The sequence below is a fragment of the Phoenix dactylifera genome, chromosome 4, assembly GCF_051530095.1.
Source record: "Phoenix dactylifera cultivar Ajwa chromosome 4, Ajwa_hap1_PhDact_Kaust_v1.1, whole genome shotgun sequence".
NCBI lineage: Eukaryota > Viridiplantae > Streptophyta > Magnoliopsida > Arecales > Arecaceae > Phoenix > Phoenix dactylifera.
In genome coordinates, this window is record NC_143193.1 from 15,094,426 (window position 1) to 15,116,391 (window position 21,966).

Sequence of the window (21,966 nt, forward strand, 5' to 3'; positions counted from 1 at the left end):
GAATTATTTGCCAATGCCAGCCACATTCATTACTAGGTTGGGTTTGGAAGGTATATGACAAAACGCGTAGAGACCGTTCAGATCACCCACCGCCTTCCAAAACTTGCCGAGGATAGCGTTTTACCATATCGATCTACGGCAATCAATGCTATCTTTTTTGGTAACTTTCTGCAATAAGTGCATCGAATGGGACAGAAAGCTAAGTTGCCCTACCAATGATAAATAATACTTATGCAACCTCATCACGTGAAAAAAAAAAGAAGATACCCACCGGGGAGCTCTCTTCCATCAATTTAGCTGGTGTATGGCAGTGGTCCCGCATGATTAGTAGTTTTGTGGTGCATGATCTTCCAGCGAGAGCAAACCGAAAACAAAGGGACAATAAAGGCATTCGATCGGCCGTCGTCGCCCTTGGAAGCATGGCCACAACGAGCGAACCGCTGCTCTCCATGAGCTCTCGTCAAGATGAGCGTAGCGAAGAGCATGGCAGCGCTATCGCCGCCCATCCGTCAACTGTCTTCGTGGCGGAGATCGGAGAGCTCGGAGATATCGGCTCCATAAGAGGACCAGGAGATTTCTGGAGGGAGTTCGCAGTGGAGTCCAAGAAGCTATGGTACCTCGCCGGCCCCGCCATCTTCACCTCCATATGCCAGTACTCCTTGGGCGCCATCACCCAGATGTTCGCCGGCCAAGTCGGCACGCTCGAGCTCGCCGCCGTCTCCGTCGAGAACTCCGTCATCGCCGGCTTCTCCTTCGGTATCATGGTAACAACAGATACAAAAATATCCTATATAAGAAACGTGTAAATTAATTAAAAGTTTTGCATGATCGTTGTGGGAAGTTGGGGATGGGGAGTGCTCTGGAGACGCTGTGCGGGCAAGCGTACGGGGCGGGGCAGCTGGACATGATGGGGGTGTACATGCAGCGGTCGTGGGTGATCCTGATCACGACGGCGCTGCTGCTGAGCCTGCTCTACGTGTTCGCGGGGCCGGTGCTGCGGCTCATCGGGCAGACGGAAGAGATCGCGGGCGCGGCGGGGACGTTCTCGGTGTGGATGATCCCGCAGCTGTTCGCGTACGCGATGAACTTCCCCATCGCCAAGTTCCTGCAGGCGCAGAGCAGGATGATGGCGATGACGGTCGTGTCGGTGGTGGCGCTGCTGCTGCACGCGTTGTTCAGCTGGTTGTTGACTCTGAGGCTGGGGTGGGGTCTGGTCGGGGCGGCGGTGGTGCTCAACGCCTCCTGGTGGCTCATCGTGCTCGGCCAGCTCGCCTACATCTTCGGCGGAGCCTGCGGCCGGGCTTGGTCGGGTTTCTCCTTGAGGGCCTTCGCCAACCTTTGGGGATTCGTCAGGCTGTCTCTCGCCTCCGCCGTGATGCTTTTTTCTTGCATGTCTCTAATTCATAATTAATCTTAATCGTATATGTATATATCTAGGTTAACGGTATCTGCCACAAACCGGTCGGGTGTCTTTAGATTATTTATTTATTTATTTATATGGGTTTCTGCAATACGAGGTTGGACTTGGTCATCAGGCACGTTCCGGCACCGAACATGCAGCTCGGAGATCTTAGATTAAGAGAGCCCCGCTGGCGTAGTTGACTTTTAAAATGGACCCTGGTCGATGTAATCTTAGTATATCTTACTTGATCAAGGCATCTTTGTCTTTTCTTAAAAGAAACCAGTGATGGTTAGGTTATTGAGAAATAGAGTTTAAAATGAGAAAGAAACTTATGAAGTCATTGTAATGTAACGTGGCTCTAGAGTCCAGGTCAAAGATGGGAACGGTGGAAGAGCCTACCATCTTAAGCTACCACGTTTATTGACTGTGACAGCGAGCTTGCCTTCTGTCGGGACGCAATGATGATAAAGACATAGCTTAGGTTCTTTCGCCTCTTTGCCTTCGCATTTTTCGCTTCTTCGACCAATTCTGCGTCAGATTTATTGGACATAATGCACAGCTTCGTTGACTAGGTGCAGCTTTCAGGCCTAACGGTCACATGAGGACACTCAGACCTCCAAGAGGTGCCCGATGAATGGAAATAAACAAACCACGGTGCCTTCAGGAATTCTTCTTCTGTGTGCACGTCAATGATTTCAGCCGAGTCCACGGCTGGCATGGGCATAAAAAATGCTACTATAAGTATATATGCACTATAGCATTGTCAGCACTTTATGTCACTTAGGGACACGAAAAAAAAATGGTGTGACTGGTCCCGATGCTTTCGAAAGCATGGAACAAGCATCGGAAACATAGATGTGAAAATATAATTTTACCACATTTTTGGTCCACGCCCTGTATTGATGCAAAGGACGCTTTTAAACATCACTAATCAACAATGCTTTATGATGGGAATCAAGCGTGCATGAAGCCCAACCAAAGGCGTGCGGGTGAAGCCCAACCAAGAGCGTGCCTGAAGCCAACCAGGAGCACGTACTCTGCCATGTAGTTAGAGAGTCCTTTTGTTTTGCTTTGGTTGTTTACTTGTTTCATTCAAAAATTTGATTGTTAGCGAGTCCTTGTTTAAAGTCTGAGTTTGATTTATCATCTCAAACTTCTAGTCTTGAGTGGATAAGTGCTGGTTGTTAGTGTTTTCTTTACTTCCAACCTCTTGCACTATAAAAAGAGGGATGATGAATAAAGTCGGCAGAGTTGAGTTGAACATTCAATTTATTTTTTTTTTGAAGTGAGATGCCTCTCCTTTCCCTAGTAAGACGCCAAGTTAATTGAGAGTTTGAGTGAAGGTGAGACTCCTCCACCCATCCTCTTACGTATCTTGTCCTTTCCACGCCAACATATTTGAGAGTTTGAGTGAAGGTGAGACTCCTTCACTCACCCAATCTAGCCACGTCTTCACCCAATCTAGCACGCCTTCACCCAATCTAGCAACGCCTCCGCTCATTGTATCATGCCTTCAACATTTCCATCCTCACCCAAGCCGCATCCGCATCAAGAGAAAAAACAAAATTGTCATGCTTTTCTCTGAATTCATCCTTCTCTATCCCATCCTCTGCATCAATTTTGGTATCAGAGCGGTGGTTCCATGAGAGCTGCCATCATCATGAGTACGAACAGTGGTCGTGCTTACAACACCGGTCGGCTATCACAACATCAACGAGATGAGTTGCTGGTCGACGTTGCCAACCAAGTTACTGTCTTTTTGCAGAAGATGGATGCTGTTTGGGATCAGGTTTTTTTAGAGCAGAGGAACATGGTAAACCTGGTGGCCCTGACAATCCAGAAAATCAAGAGGCACTAGCAGGAGAAGACCCTGAAGCCGAGTTTCGACCACCTAGGGGTCCTCCTCCCCAGCCACCTTCATGGGGTCCTCAAGCACCACCACAAATTAATCCTCGCATAGGGATGAATTTTGGGAACTCTTACTGGAAGCAGCATAAGCAATGGGATCATGATGCTTTTGACGAAGCATCGAAGCGGGTCCGTGTTGACGTCGCTAATTATAGTGGGAGCTTGGATCCGAGCAGTTTTCAAGACTGGTTGATGTCGTTGGAAGCTTACTTCGAGTGGTACAATATGACTGTCAGATTACCTCCGCACGCATTGTAACGAACGCAGCGGAAGGACACGCATGGGGTTGTTCATCTCATGAATATTCTAGGGAACGTAGATTTCAAAAATTTTCTTGAGTTCTCTAACTCAGATTTATGAAATCTAAAGAAAAGATTAAAATTAAAGACAAGATTAATTTTTAGATCTAGTACAATTCTTAATTGTAAAGGATTTATAAAGATCTAATCTTTATGTTTGAGCGGGTAGAACTTCACCGCTATCTGATGATCATTGGATTTGGTTCGCTTGAAGCTGCACAAGTGTCCGGCCTCTACAGGTATCCACACAAAGTAGATCGTTCCAAGCTCCTTGATCTCACCGGGGTGCTAGCTCCCTTGTAGAGATCGCTTTGATAGCTGATTTTCTCTTCCTTTAATCAAATCTTTAATTACTTTAAGAGGAAGAAGAAGAAGGACGAAGAAGGACGAAAAGGAAGAAGAAGAATATGCCTCTTCTCTTCTTTCTTTTGCTCACACCAGAAAGAAAGAGGAAGGGGTGGGCGGCTGAATGAAAGCTCCAATTCTTCTATGCCTCACGCCTGGCCCCCTTTTATAGGCATCTCATGACCATACAAATAAGGAATAATCTCAATGATAAATCACTCCTTGATTCATCCCTCCAAAATCTGCCACATCCCTTACTTAATTATATCACACCCCTTACTTAAAAGAGATTGGAGAGAATCTAAGGGCCGAGCTTGCATAGTGTGGCAATCCGCGTGAACGAGGAGGAGGAGGAGGGGCATCCGCCCCTCCTCTTGGCGTGTGGACCAAAAAGGAATGGAGGGGCGGACGCCCCTCCTTCCTTTGGGCGTGTGAGAAGGAGGAGGGGCGAACGCCCCTCCCTCTTTCCTTCTTTGCCTCACACGCATGAAGAAAGGGATCTTTTCCTGCCTTCCATGCATGGGTCTCCTAATCCAATTAGGAATTACATGGTCCCACTTGATCAATTGAATCCTAATCCAATTAGAACCCAATGTGTCCTCCAATTTGATTCATGTGAATCCTAATCTAATTAGGATCCAAATTGGACTTCATGAATTAAGTTCCTTATCTAATAAGAAGTTCTAATTAATTAGACATTCCTATCCTTATCTAACAAGGTTAAGCCTAATTTAATTAAGTCCAATTGAATCGATTAAATTGCAATCAAATTGCAAATCCTTCTTCTTTAACTCACTAATCCTTAGTGGGTTAAACCAATTGTCAATCAATTTGACAATCAAAATCTATGATGATTTTAAATCGTAATCCAACCGTTGGAACGTTCAAAACCACTAATGTGTGTGATCTCGTAGGTTCTATTCTGTCTGGTAGTGAGATATATTATGATTTTTATTATAATATCATTGAAACTTCTTTCAATGGGTTAAAACAATTTCAACTCTTCTCTTAGGATTCATTGATCACCAAGTGAATGCCTTCGAGTCTCACAATCCACTAGTGACACCTAGCAGCATATAGTGGCAACCCAGCAGATCGGAATGGATGAACCTCTAGGTGCAGTTAGCGTATGATACAGTACCTCTATCGTGGATCTCGAGATGACAGAGGTTATGGATAACTCGTCAAACCCCATCGTCTGTCTTATATCAAATTTTTTTGACTCAAGTTCAAGATTGGAAAACTCTTTTTCTAGAACTGCCCTGGCCAAGGTCTTTCGAACTTAGTCTCACAAATCATATAGGATCACTCCTAATCTATCAAGGTCGACAGCGAACCTACTGCAGTCAATCTACACCATAAGGATCCTTAGGGCCCATGTTTATGTGTTCATCAAACTACAGTAACCTTACCACGATTACCTAAGGCATCGCAGGTCTAAGTACTAGTCATACAACTGCAGCATCAAGTAATTTACTGACGAGTGGATAGACATCTAAGTGACTTCTTGCTTTGGTCACGCTTAGTATCCTTGTTTTCTAACAAGCACTTGCACAATCACTTCAGTGTCCCCACACTGTGGACTTAAGACTCGTCCATCAAGAAAAGTGATCTGTGCACTAATCTTATTGGATCGATCACCGTCCTTTGTGATGATCCATCGAGTAGGAGCAATTCAGGAATTAACTAACTAATGACACATGTCTTAAATTCTCAACTCTTGAGAATATGTGTTATTATCTTATTAATTCCTACGATGATTCATGGACACATAATAACATGAATGAACAAAATGCCTAATTTTACTAATTAATAAAAAGGACAAGTATAAATTTCATGTTCTAGAACAATTACAATGCATCTGCACTAATGCCAATCAGACATATATCTAAGCCCCATCTTCTCAAGATGTGCTTCTATCTTCTATTGACTCAGCTGCTTAGTGAATGGATCCGTCACGTTATCTATGGAGTCTACTCTCTACACCTCTGTATACTTTTTTTCGAAGTAGTCGCGTATCAGATGATATCGCTGCTCTATATGCTTGGACTTCTGGTGATACCTTGGCTCCTTAGCCAGTGCTATGGCGCCATTGTTGTCGCAGTAGAGTGTGATGGCATCTGATGACATCATGCCTAACTGTTCAACAAACTTTTTGTACCAAAATGCTTCTTTTGTAGCTTTAGATGCGGCAATGTACTCAGCTTTCTTGGTAAAATCTGCAATGATCGGTTGTTTGGAACTCTTCCAATTTTCCGAACCACCATTGCACAAGAACACATATCCTGATGTAGACTTTCTATCATCAATCTCAGTCATAAAGTCTGAATCTGTGTATCCTTCTACCTTTGATTCTGATCCTCCTCCAAAGATCAAGAACATATCCTTAGTTCTTCTTAAGTACTTAAGAATGTTCTTCACAGCTGTCCAGTGCTCCTCATCTGGATTTGACTGATTTCTGCTCGTGACACTCACAGAATGTGCTATATCAGGTCGTGTACATAGCATGGCATACATGAGGCTCCCTATAGCCGAAGTACAAGGGATCTTGCTCATGCGTTGAATCTTGGGGCACATCTTTTTGGTGAGATGAATCTCATGCCTAAGGGTAGCAATCCCCTTTTAGAGTTTTTCTTGCTGAACCTCTTCAGCACTTCCTCTATGTACATTTTCTATGACAGGCCAAGCATCCTATTAGATCTGTCTCTATAGACCTTAATCCCTAAAATTTAGGATGCTTTCCCAAGATCTTTCATGGAGAATTCTTTAGACAACCAAACCTTGACCGAAGTGATCGGTTCTTTTCAATTTCAAAAATAAACCACGCAATAGCACGTATCCTGTAGGATAGTGGTTACGGGTGTCGGTCCACAGGGATTGGAGAATAAGTTATTTTTCTTTTAAAAATAAATCAAGAAGAAGGATTTGCTAACTTGATTAAACTAAATTAATCTATGAGTACGAATTGAAATTTTATCAAAGTAAATAGATCTAGGGTTCGGAATCCACCACATAGCATTGCATCAAGAATTGTGTTCTTAATTTTTATCTTTTGGAGAAGCATGCAATTTTGGCTACAAGCCTTTTAAAATAAAAGCATAAAGAGTGTTAGGAAGATCCATCTTCGGTGTAGCATGAAGTGTCTACCTAAGTATGCTAATCTAGGATGCAGCACACTTCATCTTCCTAGGCATGGATCATCTTAGACTACTTTAGCAAACATGATTAGTAACTAGCATGCTCAAAATTTAAATATCATGAAGAAATATTTCATTGGAAATAAGAATTTAAACAAGCTCCAAAATAATTAAAAAAAATAAGAACCACAATGCCCTGATACATTGCTAGGGCTTCATCCAGCCCTAGACTAGATGTTTAGCCGATCATGGCTTCCGGACGACCTCCCATCTTCAAATGAAATTGAGCACCTCTCATTCTTCCCAAAATATCACAAATATTCTCTTTCCCTCTCTCTCTCTCTTCTTTTTTTTTTTTATTTCTTTCTCTCGGCTGGTGGCCTCTTTTCTTCTTCACCGAAACAGAGTATCCTCTGTTTCTTTTCTCCCCCCCGAGCTCTCCCCCCTTTTGCCACCGAACGATGGCCTCCTTTTATAGGTCCCCAGCAAGCTTGGAGAGGGCGGAGGGCGTCAATCCGTGGCTGGATTTCGGGCGGAAGATTGGCACGCGGATGTGGTTGCTGCTGGGATGACGGGAGAGGGGCTGAAGATCATGGTGCGGATGCTGTGATTCCGGGACGAGATTTGCAGATGCTGGTGGCTGGTGTGGTCGTTGGATGCTGCTGGAACGGGCTGATGTGGAAGATGTCTGGCTGCGGGATCGACGGAGGAACGGTCGCAGGCAGAACACCCGGGGACGACGACGATGCCACAGGTGCTTGAATGCGGAAAATGCCTGGCTGGATGCATCGCGGGAGAAAGGGGAACGTGCGGAGAATCTGGCTATGGCTGCTGGGATTGGATCCGGATGAAAACGGAGGCGCTGGATGCGGTTGGGACGTCGGGATCACGCTTGCAGTCGGACTGAAAGGACTGGATCACGGGCGGAAGGGAAGGGCAGACGCCTGGATGGGTGAATCACGAAGGAGTTCATGGAAGATGTTGAAAACGTGGATCCGTCGCGTGGAACTCGTGGCTGGAACGGGAGGGAGGAGCATATTTCGGCCGTGATGCTCAATTTGGGGCGCCTGAATTTCTGTAGTACCCTGTGTGACTTGTGTTCGAACCCAACCAAGCAGCAGCCAAGGATTGGATCCTATTCAGCAGGCGAAGACTGACTAATACAAATCAGAACCAAGTAGAGGAGGATTAGGCGCCTAAAGTTCAGCCTCTTAGTGCTGAACCTTGGGTCAACACAATCTCCTCCTTGAATGTTTTTATGAAAGATCTCAACCAGAAGAGAAACAAATTCAGAGTCTGTTTTAAGAAAAGTATTATTTACCTCTTACCATAATTTAAATTTATTTCATTGTTTATTCAATTTCTTGGTAAAACAAGTAGTTATCCATTTAAGATCATTGATAAGTGCTGGAAAAAGAATATTAAATTATAGATTAATCAGCACTTATCACACCCCCAAACCTATGTTTTGCTAGTCCTCGAGCAAAATAAAATTAGAAAAGAAAAACTCTAACTCACTTTCGCAGGCATCGCGATTGCATTTACCATATGCAACATGGCTTTAAACCCCTAGGTTACCCTAGTGGACGAGTTATAGTCTCGTGAGAGTTTTCAGTGAAGATATCCACAAACTTCAATAATTCATATATTTTTTTTTAAATTATTATTATTTTTTATTATTATATTATTTTTATTTTATTATTATTATTATTATTATTATTATTATTTTTTAGATCGATTGATCTATGAAGTAAAAATCGAATTCCAAATGCATACTAGTAAAGAATTTCAAAACCTCTCTTTTTTTTTATTATTATTATTATCTAAGATACATAAATGATAAGAATTTCAAAGCACACACGGTTTTATTTACTAAGTCAGCCCAAATTCTAGGTTAGTATGCAATCTAAGTTAAAGTCATTAAGTTTCCTTTTAGGGAGTTGTAAGACTTATTTATACTGGAGTGCTCGATGAAATCTGGACCGTACACAAGCTAAGGGTTCGGATCTCCAAAATATTGTTAATACTAGTAGTTTCCAAGGATTGGTCGAAAAGACCTACTCACTGATTCAAAATCATCTTATCTGCAGGATTTCGAGAGTTGTGAATGTTTACTTTAGTACCTCACGGGCTTTATCTGTAATATTCCAGTTTACTCGAATTTATACAACGACGGCTTTCACACTATTGTCTTTTCGGTCAATACAACATTTTTTTCCTTTTTTCCTTTTTTTTTTTCAAGAAAGATATATAAATTGTGCACTTTTACTCTTGTGGTGATTTCTCCGTGTAACGAGCAATCAGTCGACAACTCTCACACCAGTTGGCATAAGGTGTCGGGCATCAAGACTCCCCTACGGACTTATGCTCGGAGTCCTCATCACAAGCCCACTTGACCTTTGACAATAGGTAGCCCTTTTCGATGTTCCTGACTAAATCCATTTTTATTGTTTTTTTTTTTTTTTTTTTTAGTATGATTCATCAGGGTCCAAGGTTGCTACCATACTCTCAACATAATATCGAGCCTAGACCTTAGAAGAGTCGGCCAGTGTGTAGTGAAATTCCAAAGTATTAATTAGCTTACAACTCCCTAAGAGAGACTTAATAAAAAGAACTTAAATTTATATTACTTCCCACTAGTCATTGGGCTTTTTAGATTTTATATACCTTATGTGTTTATCATTCTCGCATAAATGTATATAAATTAGGGTTTTTTTTTTTAACAAAACTTTTTTTTAATATTTTTTTTTATTATTATTTTATGAAAATAAACATATTTTAAAATTTTTTTATTTTTTTTTAAAAAATATTTTTTTTTATTATATTTTTTTTTAAAACTTTTTTTTTTGATGAAAATCAAGATGAATACCCCCAAACCTAAACTTAACATTGTCCTCAATGTTAAGAAATAATCTAAGAGAATTGGGTTGCCTCCCAACAAGCGCTAAGTTTATTGTCTTCAGCCAGACACAGTGGGTCCTTAATTATTTTGATAAACAGGGTTCGTTAAATTAAGAGATTCGATCAATTGCCCGTCGGCAACACAGTCTACATAAGGTTTTAACCTTTGACCATTGACTTTTAAAACATGTCCACCATTGAGGTGTTGGATCTCTACTGCACCATAAGGAGAAACCTTTTTCACTACGAATGGTCCATCCCACCTAGAGCGAAGTTTATCCGGGAAGAGTCGCAACTTGGAATTGAACAGCCAAACCTTTTGACCAGGTTCGAAGGACTTACGGTTAATATTTTTATCATGAAAAGCCTTAGTCCTTGCTTTATAAATTTTAGCATTTTCATAAGCCTCATTACGCAATTCTTCAAGTTCACTTAGTTGGAGTTTTCGGTGAGGACCAGCTACTGCCATGTCTAAGTTAAATTTTTTTATAGCCCAGAAAGCTCTATGTTCAAGTTCTACCGGTAAGTGACAAGCTTTACCAAAAACTAATCGGTAGGGGGACATGCCAAGAGGAGTTTTGTAGGCGGTACGATAAGCCCAGAGTGCATCATTTATCCTTTGAGACCAATCTTTCCTATCGGAACGTACCGTTTTCTCTAAGATGTGTTTTAGCTCTCTATTGGACACCTCGACTTGTCCACTCGTTTGGGGATGGTATGGGGTAGCAACTTTGTGGGTGATGTTATATTTGCGAACCAAAGCCTCGAAAGATCGGTTGCAAAAATGAGATCCCCCATCACTGATAATGGCTCGGGGTGTACCAAAACGACAAAAGATGTTTTCATGTAAAAATTTAATCACAACCTTGTGGTCATTAGTTTTAGTGGCGACAGCTTCTACCCATTTTGAAACATAATCAACCCCTACCAGAATATATTCGAAACCAAAGGATGGTGGGAAAGGGCCCATGAAGTCAATACCCCAGACATCAAAGATTTCTACAATTAAAATAGGATTGAGAGGCATCATATCTCTACGAGAGATGGTACCCATCCGTTGGCACCGTTCACAAGTTTGGCAAAAGTTATGGGCATCTTTGAAAAGTGTGGGCCAATAAAATCCACTTTGTAAAACTTTTGCTGCAGTTTTTCTACCCCCAAAATGTCCCCCACAAGCTTGTGAATGGCAGAATGAAAGAATACTTTGAAATTCACATTCAGGGACACATCGACGGATGACTTGATCGGGACAATACTTGAATAAATCAGGATCATCCCAATAATAGAACTTTACTTGTGAAAAGAATCGGTTCTTATCTTGAGTTGACCAATCATCAGGAATTCGTCCTATGGCAAGGTAATTCACTATGTTTGCAAACCATGGCGTTTTTATTCTTTGTACCTCAAATAATTGTTCATCTAGAAAAGAATCGTGCAAGGGTGAGGTATTTTTACAAGAGGGCTCAAGAAGAATCCTAGATAAGTGGTCTGCTACGACATTTGCAGTTCCTTTCTTGTCACGAATTTTTAGGTCAAATTCTTGTAGTAAAAGAATCCATCGAATCAGACGGGGTTTGGTATCCTTCTTTGCAAGAAGGTGTCGAAGGGCAGCATGATCAGTGAATACGGTAACCTTGGATCCTAATAAGTAAGATCGAAACTTGTCTAGTGCGAATACTACCGCTAGCAATTCTTTCTCAGTGGTGGTGTAGTTTAATTGTGCATCTGAGAGTGCTTTACTAGCATAGTAAATGACATGAGGTACTTTATCTAGCCGTTGCCCTAAGACTGCCCCAATAGCATAGTCGGATGCATCACACATTAGTTCAAATGGAAGGGTCCAATTAGGGGGCCGTATGATAGGTGCAGTGGTTAATTTCGAGCGAAGATTTTCAAATGCCTCCTCGCATGTTTTATCAAAGACAAAGGGAGTGTCCTTGGCAAGAAGATTGCACAAGGGTTTGGAAATCTTACTGAAATCCTGAATAAAGCGACGGTAGAAACCAGCATGGCCAAGGAATGATCGGATTTGTTTCACAGTTTTTGGTGGAGGAAGATTGGAAATAAGATCGACTTTGGCTTTATCTACTTCAATGCCCCTCTTGGACACGACATGTCCTAAAACTATGCCTTCTTGAACCATGAAATGGCTCTTTTCCCAACTTAATACTAGGTTGGTCTCCTTACATCTTTTCAAAACTAAGGTCAAATTGTTCAGACAATCATCAAAAGATAGGCCAAAAACTGAGAAATCATCAATGAATACTTCTAGAAAGTTTTCCACCATATCTGAAAAGATGGCCATCATGCATCGTTGAAAAGTTGCGGGTGCATTACATAGTCCAAAAGGCATCCTCCTATATGCAAATGTCCCAAATGGGCAAGTAAAGGTGGTCTTCTCTTGATCGTCCGGGTAGACAGGTACTTGGTTATATCCAGAATAACCATCTAAGAAGTAGTAGAAACCTTGACCAGCCAACCGTTCCAAAATTTGATCTATGAAAGGTAGAGGGAAATGGTCCTTCCTAGTTATTGAATTAAGTTTTCTATAGTCAATGCACACGCGCCAACCCGTGGTTGTGCGTGTTTGTATTAATTCTCCTTCCGTATTCTCAATCACAGTGATACCTGATTTCTTGGGTACCACTTGTGTCGGACTCACCCACTTACTATCAGAAATTGGATAAATGATTCCGGCATCTAATAACTTCACCACTTCTTTCTTGACTACCTCCTTCATGTTAGGGTTGAGTCTTCTTTGCATTTCTCGGGTAGGCTTTGCATCATCTTCGAGATGAATTCGATGCATGCAAACAGAGGGGTCAACCCCTTTCAAATCGGCTACAGACCATCCTATGGCATGTTTATTTTCTTCTAGCACCCTCAAAAGTTTACCCTCCTGTTCAGTAGATAAGTTGGCTGCGATAATTACAGGGAGGCTATCTTCTGGTCCTAGAAAGGCATACTTAAGATTTGTTGGAAGTGGCTTTAACTCAAGTTTAGGTGGTGAATCAATGGAAGGACAAAGTGGCGCGCTAGCAATGGGAGGAAGAGGTTCAGGTCGGCTCTTCCAAGGAAGGGAACTCACAGGAGATTGATTGTCAAGTAAGATGTTAACTTCTTCTATGGCTTTGTCTATATCAAAGTTGTCAATGTCAAAATGGGCCAGACATGCCTCTAAGGGGTCATTGGCTAAGATATAGGGAAGGGCTTCCTCTACAAGATCATCCATTTCGTCAATTAGGCAACACTCGTCTTCCCTCACATGTTGGTCAGCGGCATGAAACACATTCAATTTAATTTTCATGTTCCCAAATGATATATCCATTGCCCCAGTTCTACAATTGATGCATGCATTGGCTGTCGCTAAAAAGGGACGACCAAGAATCACAGGGATTTGTTTTTTTAGGTTGGGCACATGTTCCATGTCAAGGACGATAAAATCTACTGGAAAATAGAATTTGTCTACCTTGACAAGAACATCTTCAATCATCCCCCGTGGTATCTTCACAGATCGATCAACCAATTGTAAGGACACTGAGGTAGGTTTTAATTCACCTAACCCAAATTTCTCATAGACTGAATAGGGTAGAAGATTCACAGTTGCCCCTAGATCTAAGAGTGCTCGGTCAATGGAGTTATCTCCTATGACACAGGAAATAGTGGGAGCGCCAGGATCTTTGAATTTTGGAGGGGTGTTGTATTGGAGAATGGAACTTACCTGTTCAGTAAGTAAGACCTTTTTAGGCACATGTGTCCTAGATTTTCACTTTTGGGTGCAAAGGTCTTTGAGAAATTTGGCATAGGAGGGAACTTGTTTGATGGCATCAAGAAGTGGAAGGTTGATTTTAACTTGTTTGAACACCTCCATCATCTCTTCTAGTGAAGTTCCCTTCTTGCCAAAGGGAGTGGGTGCATTAAGTGCTTCAGGAAATGGAGCCTCTAGAGTATTGGTTGTGACAGATGGTGGACTAGCTGAAGAAGGTTTTAGGTTTTCATGTGAAACATTCCTCTCCTCTTCTTCATCCTCCTTATTGTTACCCTCCCCAACCTTATTATCTATTATACGTCCACTCCTTAGGGTAGTCAAAGCATTCGCTTGCTCATGATTTAGGCGAGTTTCTTGAGCCACATATTGTCCCCTAGGATTACTCATTGGTTGACTTGGAAGCTTACCTTCCTCTCGCTTGTTTAATGCATTAGCTAGTTGACCCATTTGGGATTCTAGCTTAGCAATTGATTGTGTGTGAGAGTGCAATAGTTGTGTATTTGCCTCCAAACCTTGAAGGGCAGTCAACACTTTCTCCTCAAAGGCTGTATTTCTTTGGGTTGGAGGAGGAGGATGCTGAAATTGAGTTGAGGGACGGTAGAGATGAAAATTCTGAGGGTTTTGAAAATTTTGGGAGAAGGGTTGGGAGGTATTAGAAGCTTGCTGCCTCCAAGAAAAATTTGGATGATTCCGCCATCCCGGATTATATGTATTGGAAAATGGATCATTACCCGGTCTGGGCTGTGTTTGGGCAGCATTGATGTGTTCTTGCACGAGTTCGGGATATTGGGGTGCTGAGGGGCACTCATGAATAGGATGCGATGGGCTAGAACAGATAGCACACACTTGTGCATGGGAAGAGCTAACGACATGTCCTCCTATCATTAGTTGGTCAATCTTATGGGACAATGCATCTACCTTGCTAGACAGGTCCATAGAATGACTTATTTCACAAATGGTCCCTTTTCTTTGAGAACTCGGGGGTGCTTGACGAGAACATGAAGCATGGTGGAGGGAGTTTTCATTAAGATTTTCAAATAATTTCCATGCTTCATGCTCATTTTGAAGCATAAAAGTGCCCCCGCATGCAGCATCGATCATCTGACGGTTTTGTTCTGTCAATCCGTCATAAAAACATTGCACTAATTGCCACTTAGGTATTTGATGATGAGGGCATTTACGGATTAGGTCCCTAAATCTCTCCCAAGTTTCATGAAATTCTTCTCCCTCAGTTTGGGAGAAGCTTGTCATGGCACGTCTAAACTGGTTCGTTCTTCCTATGGGAAAGTATTTTTTAAGGAATTCTTGTTGCATTTGATCCCAAGAACGAATTGAGTTAGCTTCTAAAGAATTCAGCCATTGTTTGGCTCTATCTTTAAGGGAGAAGAGGAATAACCTAAGTTTCAGAGCATCATCAGTGAAATTCTGAATCTTGACAGTGGTGCAAATCTCAAGGAATTCATCTAGGTGTTTATATGGATCTTCATTGGTGAGCCCATAAAAAGATGGAAGCATTTGGATCACACTAGACTTTATTTCATATTGTACAGCTGCTACCTCAGGTAATCGAATGCAAGATGGGGAAGTGTAAATAGTGGGAGTAAAATATTCCCTCAGGAGTTTGGGTTGTTCTTCAGCCATCTTAAGAGGTGGGGATGATCCTAATGTTTTGATCTTAGCTCGAATGTTCCTAAGGGTTCGTTCTATTTCAGGGTCAAAAGGTAATAGGTTTTGTACGCTAGAACGACTACCGTGCATACACTAGTACTCGATCAATCAAGCATGCAATAAAAGAGAAAAGCATATCAATCCTAGTCTTTGTCCTAAAATCACTAGACAGCTCCTAACTGGTTTGAAGAGGGCACCTAAGCCTCCAATCCGGTCTAATGAACCAAGTTGACCAGGTAAGCTCCCAGGTAAGTGGAGGGGTCACGATGCGTTCGCAAAGGTCCCACTTAAAACCCACTTGCCTCGAACAGATGAACTGTCTCCCTTATAGGGACAAAGCTTGCCTAGACATCAACTAAGCCACAGAGCGAAATTGGTGCAACTTTCGGTGATCTTCGTCCTATTGAGCTCGAATGTCCCTAGGGGCCAACGTCTAATTGATTTTAATTAAAGATGACACTATGTGAGATTGAGTTCACCTAAGTTGGGCAAGAGTCCGGTGATGAAATCCGGCTCTTATCTTGTTGGGGTGATTGCCCTTACTATGTGCAAATTGATTTGTGTATGTGTATCAAGCATGCATTCACAATTTTGCTATAATTAAAATCAAACAATCACCACAAAATTTCAAACCAATAATTAATTTAAATAAGAAAAGTTTAGAGGTTACCAAAGGGAATTTCTCCAGCAATTTATTTTTTATTTTTTTGCAAACCTCTACAGTATTTCTTTTCCGGCAGTTCTCCTTTTGATCATCCCAGATTTTTTTTTCTCGATTCCTGAAAAAAACTAAATAAATAAATAAAAATTAGTAAGGGAGAAAAAGAAGATAAGAAAAGTAACAATAATAGAAATTTTTTTTAAATTTTTTTTAAATTTTAAATATTTTTTTTAATAAGAAAAATAACTATGCTAGCAATCCCTGGCAACGGCGCCAAAAATTGATCGGTTCTTTTCAATTTCAAAAATAAACCACGCAATAGCACGTATCCTGTAGGATAGTGGTTACGGGTGTCGGTCCACAGGGATTGGAGAATAAGTTATTTTTCTTTTAAAAATAAATCAAGAAGAAGGATTTGCTAACTTGATTAAACTAAATTAATCTATGAGTACGAATTGAAATTTTATCAAAGTAAATAGATCTAGGGTTCGGAATCCACCACATAGCATTGCATCAAGAATTGTGTTCTTAATTTTTATCTTTTGGAGAAGCATGCAATTTTGGCTACAAGCCTTTTAAAATAAAAGCATAAAGAGTGTTAGGAAGATCCATCTTCGGTGTAGCATGAAGTGTCTACCTAAGTATGCTAATCTAGGATGCAGCACACTTCATCTTCCTAGGCATGGATCATCTTAGACTACTTTAGCAAACATGATTAGTAACTAGCATGCTCAAAATTTAAATATCATGAAGAAATATTTCATTGGAAATAAGAATTTAAACAAGCTCCAAAATAATTAAAAAAAATAAGAACCACAATGCCCTGATACATTGCTAGGGCTTCATCCAGCCCTAGACTAGATGTTTAGCCGATCATGGCTTCCGGACGACCTCCCATCTTCAAATGAAATTGAGCACCTCTCATTCTTCCCAAAATATCACAAATATTCTCTTTCCCTCTCTCTCTCTCTTCTTTTTTTTTTTATTTCTTTCTCTCGGCTGGTGGCCTCTTTTCTTCTTCACCGAAACAGAGTATCCTCTGTTTCTTTTCTCCCCCCCGAGCTCTCCCCCCCTTTTGCCACCGAACGATGGCCTCCTTTTATAGGTCCCCAGCAAGCTTGGAGAGGGCGGAGGGCGTCAATCCGTGGCTGGATTTCGGGCGGAAGATTGGCACGCGGATGCGGTTGCTGCTGGGATGACGGGAGAGGGGCTGAAGATCATGGTGCGGATGCTGTGATTCCGGGACGAGATTTGCAGATGCTGGTGGCTGGTGTGGTCGTTGGATGCTGCTGGAACGGGCTGATGTGGAAGATGTCTGGCTGCGGGATCGACGGAGGAACGGTCGCAGGCGGAACACCCGGGGACGACGACGATGCCATAGGTGCTTGAATGCGGAAAATGCCTGGCTGGATGCATCGCGGGAGAAAGGGGAACGTGCGGAGAATCTGGCTATGGCTGCTGGGATTGGATCCGGATGAAAACGAAGGCGCTGGATGCGGTTGGGACGTCGGGATCACGCTTGCAGTCGGACGGAAAGGACTGGATCACGGGCGGAAGGGAAGGGCAGACGCCTGGATGGGTGAATCACGAAGGAGTTCATGGAAGATGTTGAAAACGTGGATCCGTCGCGTGGAACTCGTGGCTGGAACGGGAGGGAGGAGCATATTTCGGCCGTGATGCTCAATTTGGGGCGCCTGAATTTCTGTAGTACCCTGTGTGACTTGTGTTCGAACCCAACCAAGCAGCATCCAAGGATTGGATCCTATTCAGCAGGCGAAGACTGACTAATACAAATCAGAACCAAGTAGAGGAGGATTAGGCGCCTAAAGTTCAGCCTCTTAGTGCTGAACCTTGGGTCAACACAATCTCCTCCTTGAATGTTTTTATGAAAGATCTCAACCAGAAGAGAAACAAATTCAGAGTCTGTTTTAAAAAAAGTATTATTTACCTCTTACCATAATTTAAATTTATTTCATTGTTTATTCAATTTCTTGGTAAAACAAGTAGTTATCCATTTAAGATCATTGATAAGTGCTGGAAAAAGAATATTAAATTATAGATTAATCAGCACTTATCAGTAAGCATGAAAATATCATTTCCAATTAGAAGGATATCATCCACGTACAATACGAGGAATATAACAGCCCTCCCACTAACCTTCTTTTATACACATGGTTCCTTTTCGTTTTTGATGAAATCAAATGATTTGATTACATCATTAAAATGAGTGTTCCAACTCCGAGACATTCGCTTTAGTCCATAGATGGACATTTGCAGTTTGCAGACCTTGTGATCACCATCACTGAAAGTGAAACCCAAAGGCTGTTTCATATAGATATCTTCCTCAAGATATCCATTTAAGAATGCAGTTTTTGCATCCATCTACCATATCTCATAATCATGATATGTTGCAATAGCAAACAATGTTCGAATGGAATTCAGCATGGCTACAGATAAAAAGGTTTTCTGATAGTCAATGCCTTTGCGCTGACTATAACCTTTTGCCACTAGCCTTGTCTTATAGGTCTCTACCTAGCCATCCGAACTTAATTTTCTCGTATAGATCCATTAACATCCAATAGGTACTATACCTTATGGTGGATCTACGAAGGTCCAGACTTGGTTGGTATGCATGGAGTTCATTTCTGACTTTATCGCTTCCATCCATTTTTCGGAATCGATGTTTAACATCACCTCGTTGTAGGTATTGGGATCCTTACAATGATCCCTATTTTCCATGAGAAACACTTCTTCTACTTCCTTTGTAAGCATACCTAAGTACCTTTCAGAAGAATGGAAAATCCTACTAGATCTACGAGGTGGAGAAGGTTCTACGTGTATTGGCTCAATATGAATAGGTTCTATAGGCACAGTGGCTCATTGCTCCTTAGAGACTTTCTCTTCGAGCTTAATTTTCCTCTCACTATCTTTATCAAGGATAAACTGTTTTTCTAGAAAGACAGCATGTCGGCTCACAAACACTTTGTGATCCTCTGGAACGTAAAAATTGTATTCTAATGACTCTTTTGGATATCCTATAAAACGAGCACTAATTGTCCTAGCCTCTAACTTGTCCGCCTGTTGTCGCTTGACGTGAGCCGGACATCCTCAAATCTTGAAATGACCAAGACTTGGTTTCTTACCATGCCATATCTCATATGGTGTGTAGGAACAGACTTAGAGGGAACTTTATTCAATATATAAATTACAGAAAGTAGGGCATCTCCCCAACGGAATAAGGGTAAATCAGTGAAGCTTATCATGGACCTAACCATATCCAATAGGGTCCGATTCTTTCTTTCTGACACTCTGTTGAGCTAAGGTATACCAGGAGGGGTCCATTGTGAAACTATACTATTTTCTTTGAGATAATCTCGGATCTCTCCACTAAGGTATTCACCTCCTCGATCTAATCGAAGAACCTTAATGAGTTTTCCTGTTTGTTTTTCTATTTCATATCTGAACTCTTTGAACTTTTCAAAAGCTTCAGACATGTATCTCATAAGATACACATATCCATACCGAGAGCAATCATCAATAAATGTTATGAAGTAAGAATAATCTGAAAGAGTAGATGCCCTACAAGCCAATTGCAATATGTATTGCGAAGGGTTTTTCTTTTGATTTGTCCAAATCATGTACATGACATTTAAATATGAATAAAGGCATTATATTTTATCATATGCTGTTGATTATATTTATGATAAACTCCTTAGATTAGGGCAATGGTTTTAAGACTATGATGAGATCATACTAGTGAGACTTAAAATCCTAAAATTCTAATCTTAAATATTCTCAGTCATTGGTACATTGAGTCGGAGATCAATGATTACCGGAAAGACTGGCATGTCTTATGTATGCTCGATGCAGAGGATGATTGATCTCACAATCATTTGTGTGGAGACACTAATACAAAGATATGGGCGCTCATTAGAAGAATGAGTTCACTGAATTGACCTACAAAGAGAAATCTTATGAAGTCTTACTTACATGTCAAAAGATGATTCTCTTAGTGGGAGTTGTGCAACTGATCCTTTGACCTGAGACCACCATGGTATCTTGTGCACATGAACCTATGTTTTGGTTTACACTCATTCATGACAATAAGTTATGTACGAGGTCTTCTGGATATGGTGGATTGTGTACGAAGATTATGAGTAGGTCAACAAGGAATTAATCACTTCTAGTAAGAGAAGATAGCATCCTATTTATTCTAATCATATGATAATTCAGGAAGCCTTTGATCAAAGCAGAATGAAAATTAGAAAGAGTTTCTAATGTTTCATTATTTGAATTATCATTAAAAGATCGAGAAAAATATGAATATGAAATTGAGTTTGACATATATTCATACTCATATACATATTTGGGATGCAGTTTGATTAAAGGATTGAATTGCATGGTAACTTGCCACTGAAGGGTATTTTTGGTATTTCCACCAAATTCCATATTTTCCGGATAGACATGACACGTTGCTAGACGTCAATCTTGTCTTATAGGTTTGATCGAATTAAAGAGTTTAATTCGATCACCAATTAGAAAGGATTCTAATTGTTAAGTTTGGGTTCGCGCAGTTTGGACTTAAATCGATTAGAAGAGTTCTAATCAAGTTGGGTCAACTCGCACTCACACCTATTGCTGGCTAAGTATGGAACCCAATGGGTCACACACAAGAAAACTTATCAAGGGTCTAATTGGATTAGATCATGTTTGCAAGATAAACATCCTAGCAGGTGTTGCAAACCTTAGCTCCTGATTCGAACTGGATTCGAATCTGATTCGAATTGGATTCGAATCTGATTCTTAATTGATCTAATTTGATTAGATCATATTCTAATATGGGTTAGCCAAGAGTTGGCACCTAATTGGCTTGGTTTGAGTCTAATTGGATTAGATTTGATAAATCATTCATTTTTGACCGTTGGATCAACATTTGGATGAAGAGATGGATCAAATGGATGGCGCCATGAATTGGAGCCATTGGATTTTCATCATAGGATGATGGGAGATCATGATGACGTGATGGATATCATTGGGAGGCGTGGAGATGAAAAATAGGTGAAGGAAAGAGAGAGAATACGTGAAGATTAAATGGATAAGGATGAACCATTTATTTGATCTTATCCATTCTCTCTCTTCTCTCTTCATCACGCCTAAGGGATATATGGCGCCTTCTTTCATGGCCTTTGGATCATCATCAACCCTTGATGAATGGATAAGGTTGGTTCCTATTTTTGTTGCGTGAGAAGAAGTGAAGAAAGGGAAGAGTACGGCGCATTTTCATGAAGAGGTGCTTAGGGAATCAAGCGCCACATCATAAGCGCTTGATCTTATCTTAACCACTTTTGATACGCCTCTCCCTATTTTTGTGGCGCCTTCTCTCCTCTTATCACGCCCCATCTGAAGGATGTGTGGATGGGATGCATCCTTTGGTGATGCATCCCCACGCCATCTATAAATAGGAATGCTCCCGGTGTTTTCTGATCATCGGAAATCAATCCAACTCTCTCTCTCTCATATTCCTTCTTTCTTACATTAGTTTCTTTCTTTCTAACATTGCTTCTAGTGTGTCCTAAGCCAAGACAAGGTGGTCTTCATTAGGACAAAAGGATTAGAAGTGATTTTAGAAGGCTAAAGAAAAATAGAAAGGAAGGAAAGCAAGCCATTAGAGTTCTTTAGAAGAATTCTGCATTAAGGATCAAAAGTCTTTGGAGCTAAAGTCTTGATCAAGTTTTCGTGTGGATCACCATTGGAGGGCGGACACTTGGACGCCTCGTGGAGATTGTACACTTTGGATTAGCATTTGAGGTATTCTACTAATTCTGCATTTATTTTATATTATTTGATTGTAATCATTAAGGTGATCTAGGCTTAAA

At 41.2% G+C, this 21,966-nt stretch overlaps 1 protein-coding gene and 1 non-coding gene across 2 annotated transcripts; both read left to right on the top strand.

Annotated features, from left to right (window-relative positions):
• Positions 1–228: 228 nt before the first annotated feature.
• LOC148703738 (protein DETOXIFICATION 29-like) lies at positions 229–2,665 on the top strand. Its single transcript, XM_088719769.2, has 2 exons — positions 229–764; positions 842–2,665. Exons 1-2 carry the CDS (start codon positions 321–323, stop codon positions 1,409–1,411), a joined length of 1,014 nt encoding a protein of 337 aa, XP_088575895.2. The 5' UTR covers positions 229–320; the 3' UTR covers positions 1,412–2,665.
• Positions 2,666–14,920: 12,255 nt separating this feature from the next.
• LOC149753674 (small nucleolar RNA R71) lies at positions 14,921–15,026 on the top strand. The gene has a single exon (XR_016409280.1). It is a non-coding gene; the product is annotated as a small nucleolar RNA R71 (small nucleolar RNA).
• Positions 15,027–21,966: the final 6,940 nt, after the last annotated feature.